This window comes from Acanthisitta chloris, unplaced genomic scaffold, assembly GCF_000695815.1.
Source record: "Acanthisitta chloris isolate BGI_N310 unplaced genomic scaffold, ASM69581v1 scaffold41515, whole genome shotgun sequence".
Classification (NCBI taxonomy): Eukaryota; Metazoa; Chordata; class Aves; order Passeriformes; family Acanthisittidae; genus Acanthisitta; species Acanthisitta chloris.
In genome coordinates, this window is record NW_008674999.1 from 5,187 (window position 1) to 13,397 (window position 8,211).

At 52.7% G+C, this 8,211-nt stretch overlaps 1 protein-coding gene across 1 annotated transcript in view; it reads right to left on the reverse strand.

Annotated features, from left to right (window-relative positions):
- Nucleotides 1-3,414, reverse strand: part of ZFHX3 (zinc finger homeobox 3) — a gene marked incomplete at both ends in the record, with an annotated part of 8,593 nt that extends 5,179 nt beyond the window's left edge. Inside the window, 2 exons of the mRNA XM_009075533.1 lie at nucleotides 2-2,820; nucleotides 3,312-3,414. Coding sequence (XP_009073781.1) covers nucleotides 2-2,820; nucleotides 3,312-3,414 — 2,922 coding nt within the window. The remainder of the gene's footprint in view (nucleotide 1; nucleotides 2,821-3,311) is intronic.
- Nucleotides 3,415-8,211: the final 4,797 nt, after the last annotated feature.

The following is an 8,211-nucleotide window of genomic DNA, read 5'->3' on the forward strand; positions in this document are numbered from 1 at the left end:
AAGCATTGGCATCAAAGAAGTCCTGCAGGACTCTGAGTTGGTAGTCAGTAAAGCGTGTCCGAGAGGACCGTTTGCTTCCCCAGTACTCCTGCTTTTGAGGCTCTGGAGAAGGAGGTCGTGAGTCTATCTTCAGCTCTTCCAGGCTGGTAATGGGAGGGTTGCTGAAGTTATACGGGGAGTCCTTGTTGCGCTGGCGCTCCTTGAACAGGGTGTTTCTGAACCAGTGCTTGATCACTTTCTGGGGCAATCCAGACTTGTCTGCCATCTCTTTGATCTGTTCCTCACTTGGGGAATTATTAATGTCAAAATACTGCCGAAGGACTCTGAGCTGGTCGTCGGTGATCCGCGTGCGTGGCCTCTTGTTCTGCTGCTGCTGGAGAAGGCTGGGGTTAAGCTGATGCTGGTACAGCTGGGCCAAGTCGGCAGGAAGGGGGTCCACAGGGCCCAGCTGGGGTGGCAGCTGCGCCGGTAACGTCTGCAGGGGCATGGTTTGCATCATGAGTGGTGAGAAGATGGGGAGCTCCATGGGCATGGAGAGCTGGGTGAGTGGCACAGACGGCTGGGCTGGTGCAATCGTGGGAGAGGTAATTGGTGGGACAGAAGTGGGGATGGCTGGAGCAGCGGCCGGCTGAGGAGGAGCCGGAGGGAGCGGAGGAGGGGGTGGCGGAGGCGGTGGTGGTGGCTCGGGGGTCTGAGGCCGCAGTGGGTACAGTTTGTCGTAGTGTTCTCTGTACTGTTTGGCGAATCTCTCTAACTGCTTAAAGGGAAAGTAATGTTGGTGAACGTGCTCTTGGTGGCTCTTCAGGATGAGGATGTTTGAGAAGAGCTTGCCGCATGTATCACACTCCAGCTTTTCCAAGTTCTCACCTTGCTCTGTCTTCCCGTTCTTTTTCTGCACCTTCTGCTTGTTCTCATTGTACTGAATGACGAGCTCGAAGCCAAAGTTTTCCAGCAAGGCTTTGGTGGCGTTGCCCCTCGCGTCAGAGGCGATCCGTGGAGGCAGTATGGAGGGCTCCGAACCGCTGCCTGGCACAAAGTCCTTCTTCTCTTTGGGCTTTAGGTTATCAGGCAGAGACTCCTTCGATGTTACATTATTGTCTCCCCTCTCAGCGCTATCCCTTTCTCGTGTGGTTTCTTTATCTTTCTCCTTCACTATGGATTTATTCTTCTTCTCCGGGTGCTGGCTCTGCTGCAACAGGACGGAGTGGGGTTGTGACAAGGACAGCTGACCTTGCTGCTGCTGCAAGAGCTGTGGATGGCTCTGCTGAGGGAGCTGAACTTGTGCCTTCAGGTCCTCCAGCAAACTTGGACCCGTCCCAGTCAATGTCAGCGCGCCACTGGTGACAGGCAAGCTGACTTCTGGATTGAGCTGGAACTCGGCACTGGGGATGTAGAATGGGAACAGAAGATGCTGCTGCTGCTGCAGCTGCAGAAGGGTCTCAGTGGTCATTGGAAAGTGCGGCAAAAGTGCTGGGTTGAAGAGCTGGGACTGCAGGAGAGCAGCTTGCTGCTGCAGCTCCTGCTGCAGGTGGGCCTGGACCTGGGCCTGGGCCGGTGCCAGGGTCTGAGCTTGCTGCTGCTGCTGCTGCTGCTGCTGCTGCTGTTGCTGCTGCTGCCTGGATGCAATCATGTCTGCCAACTTCTTGCGGTTCACCTCTTTGGGCTCTGAGGGGGAGGAGATGTTAGTGCTTACAGGGTTGCCCAAGGGCGGAATTCCCACGCTGTCATTGGACACCTGGTTGAGCAGGCTGGGAATGGGAGTGGTGCCCGAAGTGCTTGTGTTGGTGGTTACAAAAGCGTTGCTGTTGCTGGCACTTACAGGGCTCGGCGTGGATGAGCCCAAGGAGAGGCTGCTGCTGCTGCTGTTGCCAGCCCCGTTACTGCTGCCGCCTGCTGCCTCCAGCTTGGCTGCGCGAGCCTTGGTCTGGTGCAGGACAGACCTCATGTGGATCTCCAGTGTTGAGCTCTGGCTGTAGGCCACATTGCAGGTGTTACACTTGAAAGGTTTGTTGTCTGGGCTGCTGGTGGGCTCAGGCTGCCCAGTAGCAGACTCTTGGAGGGCTCGTTTCAGTTTATGCAGATGAGAAACGGAATTGTAATGGACCAGGAGAATGTTCTTCTGTGTGAAGGACTCCTTGCAGACTGTGCACTTGTATGGACGAGATGGATCTAGGAATTTCTCCATAGTGAAGTTAGGGCCTTTCCTGAAGGGTAAGGCCCTTTTTGGTTCTGAGCCGGAGTCCTCCTGCACTGACCCCGAATCGCTGCCTGTTGGGCTCTGCTTGTCTTCCAGGTCACTCTCCTCCTCCTTATCTTCCTCGACTATTATTGTGTGGTCCTCTGCAAGCGAAGGATCGCCCATGGCAAGGAGGTCCCCGTTGACCAAGAGACCACCATACAGCTGCTGAATGTCGGCCTCGCTCAGCTCCAGGTGGCTGGTTTCCAGGTGCTTCTTCAGGGCCTGGAAGGTGCGGAAGCTGCGCTGGCACAGGCAGCACATGGTGGCCGCCCGGATGACGTGGTACTGGGAATGGAGCTGCAGCTTCTCAATGGTTTTGAAGGCCAGGCTGCACTGGTTGCAGCGGTACTTGTACACGTGGCGATCAGAGACCGGCAGCTGAGGCCGCTTGGCGTGGACGTCATTGAAGTGAGTCTGCAGGGCTGCCGAGCTCTTGAACACCTGGCTGCAGCCCTTCTTCCAGCACAGGAAGCCAGAGTCCTCCCGGGCAGCGCCTGGATCGGCCGGGGTGGGCTTGGTGTCCCCACTGTGCTCTGCACTGTCTGATGGCAAAAGACTCTTCCCCGCGTCCTCAGAGATCTCTGTGGAAACAGAATCACAGCAAATCCAAAAATTAGACCAGCACACCAGGGCAGATCAACACCCTCTTTCAGCCCTGATGACGTCCGTGGTTTTCTCTCGGCAAGACAATGAGTATTTCTAACATTTCTCCTCTATCTTCATTCATTTATTTCAATACCAGCCCATTACCCTCATCATGGCCCATTGCATAAACCTACACAATTTACTTCCTTGCCCACTTTGAATATCTGGAAATGATTCACACACGTCCCTTAGTGCATTTATCACCTTCAATTCTCCCTTTCAAGCGAAGGTCATTCAGTCACCTCTGTCTTTACTGGCCCTCTGTGATGTCCTTTCTATTTTCCAAAAAGAAGGTTGATCAAACTCATTGCAGTATTTGAGTCTTGGTCCTACCAAAGCTAGGATCAACGGGAGTGAAACTGGTCCCTAAGGAGGTGATGGAGCTGGGGGAGTGGTGGGACCACGGATCTCATTGACCTGCACTCACCAGGCTGCTTCCCCAGCTCCTCTGTGCCTGAGTTCCCATCCTTCTCCGGAGCGGCTGCCGGGAGGAACATGCTGCTGGGCATCATCACCTCAGGGGTTGTCACCTGGAGACAGGGGGAGAGGACGTGGGGAGAAGAAAAACACAGGAAAATATTTTAAACATCTTCAGTGGCAAAATTAGACATCGGTATTGTGAAGTCAGAGGCGTCACTTTTCACAGCTCACTGAAGACTCGTATTTATTAGACAAAGCTCACATCAGTCAAAAGTGTTTCTACAGTTACATTCTGGACATAATTAGCAGTGCACACTTGAAGAATAATCTTATTATTAATATTTTTCCTTTATGTAGAATTCAGACTTTGATCACTGACAATGTTTTGTCATGGGCTGTGAAACTTCTTGTGCAACCAATTAGGTAGATAAGTTGAAAGGCCCACCTTAAGCTGCTGAAAACATAATAAGGCCCCTAATTAAATCATACCTCGTAAAGTACACTGTAATCTTGAACCAGGGAGCATTGCAGCACTGTTTTCAAAGTGTATCGATGCAGGGAAAGGAGGGGCATGAGAAAGAAAAGTACAAATAAGGAGAGGTGACAAAGGAAAGGATGAATAAGGAAGGACTAGAAAGAAAGCAAACTGCAAAATGAAAAGCTTTCGGTAACCCTTTCCTTGCTCTGACCGATGTGCTCCCTTCGCCCCTCTGCAAGTGTTTGGTTAGACCCTGCACCAGCAAAACCAGTGCAGTGCTGGGACACCAACTCCTCTACAGAGGTGGAGAGTCTCTGTGGCTCAGCTGGGGAGGCTCTTTGCAAGAGCCAAATGCACACACTCATTCCATCCTGTAAAACTATTTCTTTGGGTGTACCTGGTCACACACAGACAGACAAACCACCTTGCCAGCAGCCACACATGGCTGGCATCAGATGCAGGATAATGAATGCCCTTCTGAATGTCCAGAGCCCACGCCTCGCACTGCTGGAATGCTGCCTCAGAGCACCTGGACAGACAGACCTGTGCCACCATCACCAGCACAGTGCTCCCAGTGCTGGTCAATGCCTGTGGCAAGCAAAGCCTCGAGCAGCTGCTGATGCCACCCCACTGCCACCCAGGGAGCATTCCCCTTTTACCAGGTACTGATGGTGATTCCTGCATTGCTCCTGCTCCCAGCCTGCCACTGCTGGGAAGGTGAGGCATGATTCAACACTCCTGGACAAAACAAGCCTCTCCATCCTTCTGTCAGGTACAGAGAAGGCATCTGAACCCCGGCGACAGTGAGTGCATGCAGTGGCTGCGTGTCATGTCCTCGGCTTTCTGAACAGCCAAGGACCATGAGGCTCCAGCTCAACTGCAGGAGATAGGAGCACACCTGTGACGAAGCCGAAGCCTATGGAAAACCTCAGGATGAAAGGGTGGCATGGGAGTGGCTGCAGAGTCTTGACCTGAGCCCGGGAGGGACATGGAGCTCCCTCCTGTTCCTGGGACGGCTGGTGCATGGAGCTGAGCACTGGGTCCTGTGGATGCCGGCAGGGCAGGCAGCTGACACATCCCAGGAGGGCAGCTGAGCACACCAAACTCATTCCAGCTTTTCCTCTAAGCAGGAGTGTCTGATAGCTGCGGGTGGTGGGCTGGGAGACGTGAAAGGTCACTGGTTAATTCCCAGTAGCCAGGCTCAGAGGAGGGGGACGAGCAGGGAGGCCGAGGAGGGGAGGTAGGAAGAAGCCATCCCTCTCAGCTCTAGCAGCAGGGAGAGCGCTTTCCTAGGATCTTTAGGAATTACGAAAAATAAATCATGAGAAATTAAAAAAAACCCCAACAGAGTAGAAAAAGAATAAAATTATCTAACACCTCAGCTGCACATCATTATAGAGCTGTGGCTTTTCATAGGCGTTACAGTACGGCAGCCGTCCCCACCACCACGCTCAGTACGACGGATCAGTAATTGTTTTCATACACTTTAATTAGAAAAACTCAGATGGCTATGAATAATAATGGAAAAGAGAGACTTTTGCACTTGAAAGGTTGAAGTCAATCAAGTGTGAATGACGGCAAAAAAGAAAAAAAAAAGACACCAATTCATCAGGCCTCTGTTGTCTCGCCGCGTCTTTAATCATAATTCCTGATTGGGATTCAAGAAGGCAGTAAGCAGCGGTTCTTTGTCTGCCTTCACCTTCCGTCAATTAACTCTCCCCGAAATATAATCATCAACCTCACATGCTCCTCTGCATCTTAATCTGGGGCTCCAAACCACTAAGTCCTGCCCTATATGTGTTTAAGTAATTACCTTTATCTACCTGCATCTCCACAGCCACCGTTCCTTCCCTTCCTTCCACCCTCCCTCGACCACAGGAAAAAAAAACGGAAAAAAAAAAAGGTGGGAAGAAAAAAAAGAGGCTGTGGTACATTAAATTGCTACAGGCACGAAATCCCCAAAGACAAACAGAAAAAAGCTTGGAGAAAAGTCCAGGCAACTAGAAATTCTGGGTATAGATGTGGGGAACTGCAACAGTGCAGCCACAAGGGCTGGCCCTGGGGAGCAAACTCCTGGAAACGAGGAACTGCTCAGCAGCTGGACCCATTCTAGTTCCCTAGCTCCATCCAGGCTGCTCCTTCCCCTTACCTATGCCATTCTCCAGGGCAGGACCCTCCATCCCTTCATCTCCATGGACCAGCCCCAAGCAGGTGGCAAAGACACAAGCAGTGCAAATGGGCTGCACATCCCAAATTATCCTGCACTGACATGGAATTCCAGACTGACAGTTTTGAAGGGTTTGTCCTTACACACTGCAAACCTGTCTGAGGACATCCCATTTCCTTGGACCTGCAGAGCTTGCCTCACAGTCTGTGGCTGTTTCTTGTATCAACAGAGAGTGGGGGCACGGCAGGGCAGGAAGGTGCAGTAGGCCACGGCCCCAGGCAAGTAAGGAAGGAGCAGTGCTCTGTGACATGGCATTTTGTACTGCAGATGTATTTCATAGCATTAACTGTTCCAGTGAGCGAGAGGAGCATGTTTATCTGGAGCACAGCCCGTGTTAGCGCATGTGGCTGTCAAACACTCTCCACCTCCCTCTCACCTGCGCAGGCGATACCTGGCGTGTCATCCTAGCATCCCTCCTCAGCTCAGCATCCCTCCCCCTCCTCGATTCCTGTCTCCCTGTTTAAATGTCTCCTCAACACCAACTGTCTCACAACAGCAACATGTCAGTCAGTGTGAGCCGTTACCAAAACACAACCCTACAGCTGTGAGTTCAACAAATGTGGTTTGTCTCCTCCTTTCCCTTCTCCTGCACATACCTGTTCTGCTCTGTCTAACATCAAACTGCACCTGTTGGTGGGCTACAGCCACCATCTCCTGACCCACAAGCCACCAGCAAACCCCCTTCCAGCATGGGACCCCTGAGTCAGTTACCCTGGATCCAACCCTGTGCACAGCCCAAGTACACTGTTCCCCATGGCTCTGATGGCCAAGGTCCCTTGCAGTTCTCCCACTGTTACTACACAGAAGGTCCTTAGAGGGTAGGAAGGCATTGGACAAGCCTCTCTCCCTCCAAGGACCCTCCCTTTGGGGTGAAATTCAGACTCCTTCAGCAGAAAACATTTCTCTACAATGATCACATCCAGACAGCCAGAGGCACCCCACTTTCGCAGCCCTTTCTATGGATGAAGTGGTCCAGTGAGGACTGTTACAGGGAACCCGAGGGCTGACAGGCCATGTCTCCCGCCTCCCTGCCCCACCAGTATCCTCAGCAGATCACACAGACCCTGACACCTAAGGACCTGTCACTGCTCTGGAGAACAAGCAGCGAGCTGGGCCCACTCCTCACCGGTGACAGCCTCCAGCAGTGACAAGCATGGCTCCTGCCACCACTGGATCTACGGGATTTTTAACGACCGACTGCAGAGCTGCTCGTCGGCAGGGCCGGCGGTTCAGAGCCCAACACCCACCAATATGACACCCAAATATTGCTGGCATGTCCGAAAAATGGCCATGAGCAGCCACATCCCCTCACACTGCATCTGCCTGCACTGGCTGTCCTTGGACTGAGGCACCAAACGCAGGGATGGGTCCTCCAAAAATGCCCCATAATGCTGAAATCATGTGGCTCTGAAAAGAAAACCTCTAGAAGGGGTCTGAGGAGATACATCACTGTCCCCATGTCCATGCAACCGGGGGAAATACAGACAGGAGGCAAGGTTCCCCACCAGACAAAGGAGGTAATTTCCATTACAAAGAGAGAGAGAGGGTGCTGGAGTGAAAAGCTTCATTAGACTCGGAGAGGCAAAGCGATGGCAGTATACCAAGGTCACTTCTAATTTAGACCATCTAATTGGCAAACATGGCTCCAAATGGCTATCATCTCACAGGGCTCAGAATTAATGAAGCCCGATTATTTTCATTACCTTCATCCGAGATGGAGAATGAGACACAGAGTGAGAGGGAAAGGGGGGAGAGAGAGGGGGCGAGAAGGAGGGAGAGAGAAAAATTGAATGACAGCAGAAGGGAGAGAGCAATAAGAAAAGACAATGGGAAAGAGGGAAAAAATGTAAAGATAGTAAGAGGGGGAAGTGAGGATGGCAGGGGCGGGCAGGAATGACTCCCGGAGCCAGGGAGAAAAGACAAAGATGGAAAGAAGGCTGGAACACTGGGAAGACGCCCTAAACCGAGGAAGAGAAAGCTGACAGCAGAGCTGCCGGGAGAGGAATGTGCAGAAGGATAAAGCTGTGGGAGGAGGGAGAGCTCACGCTCCCAGAGGCTCTCGGGAAGCTGTCCTCTTGCCCAGCTCCAGCCCATCAGTCTTGTCAGTCGCCTGCGCGGGCGAACTGCACTTCACCTCATTAGGGCCCTGCGTGCCGAGCAGGCCCCGGCCGGAACATGGCGCCCGCCCCGCTCAGAGCGCCC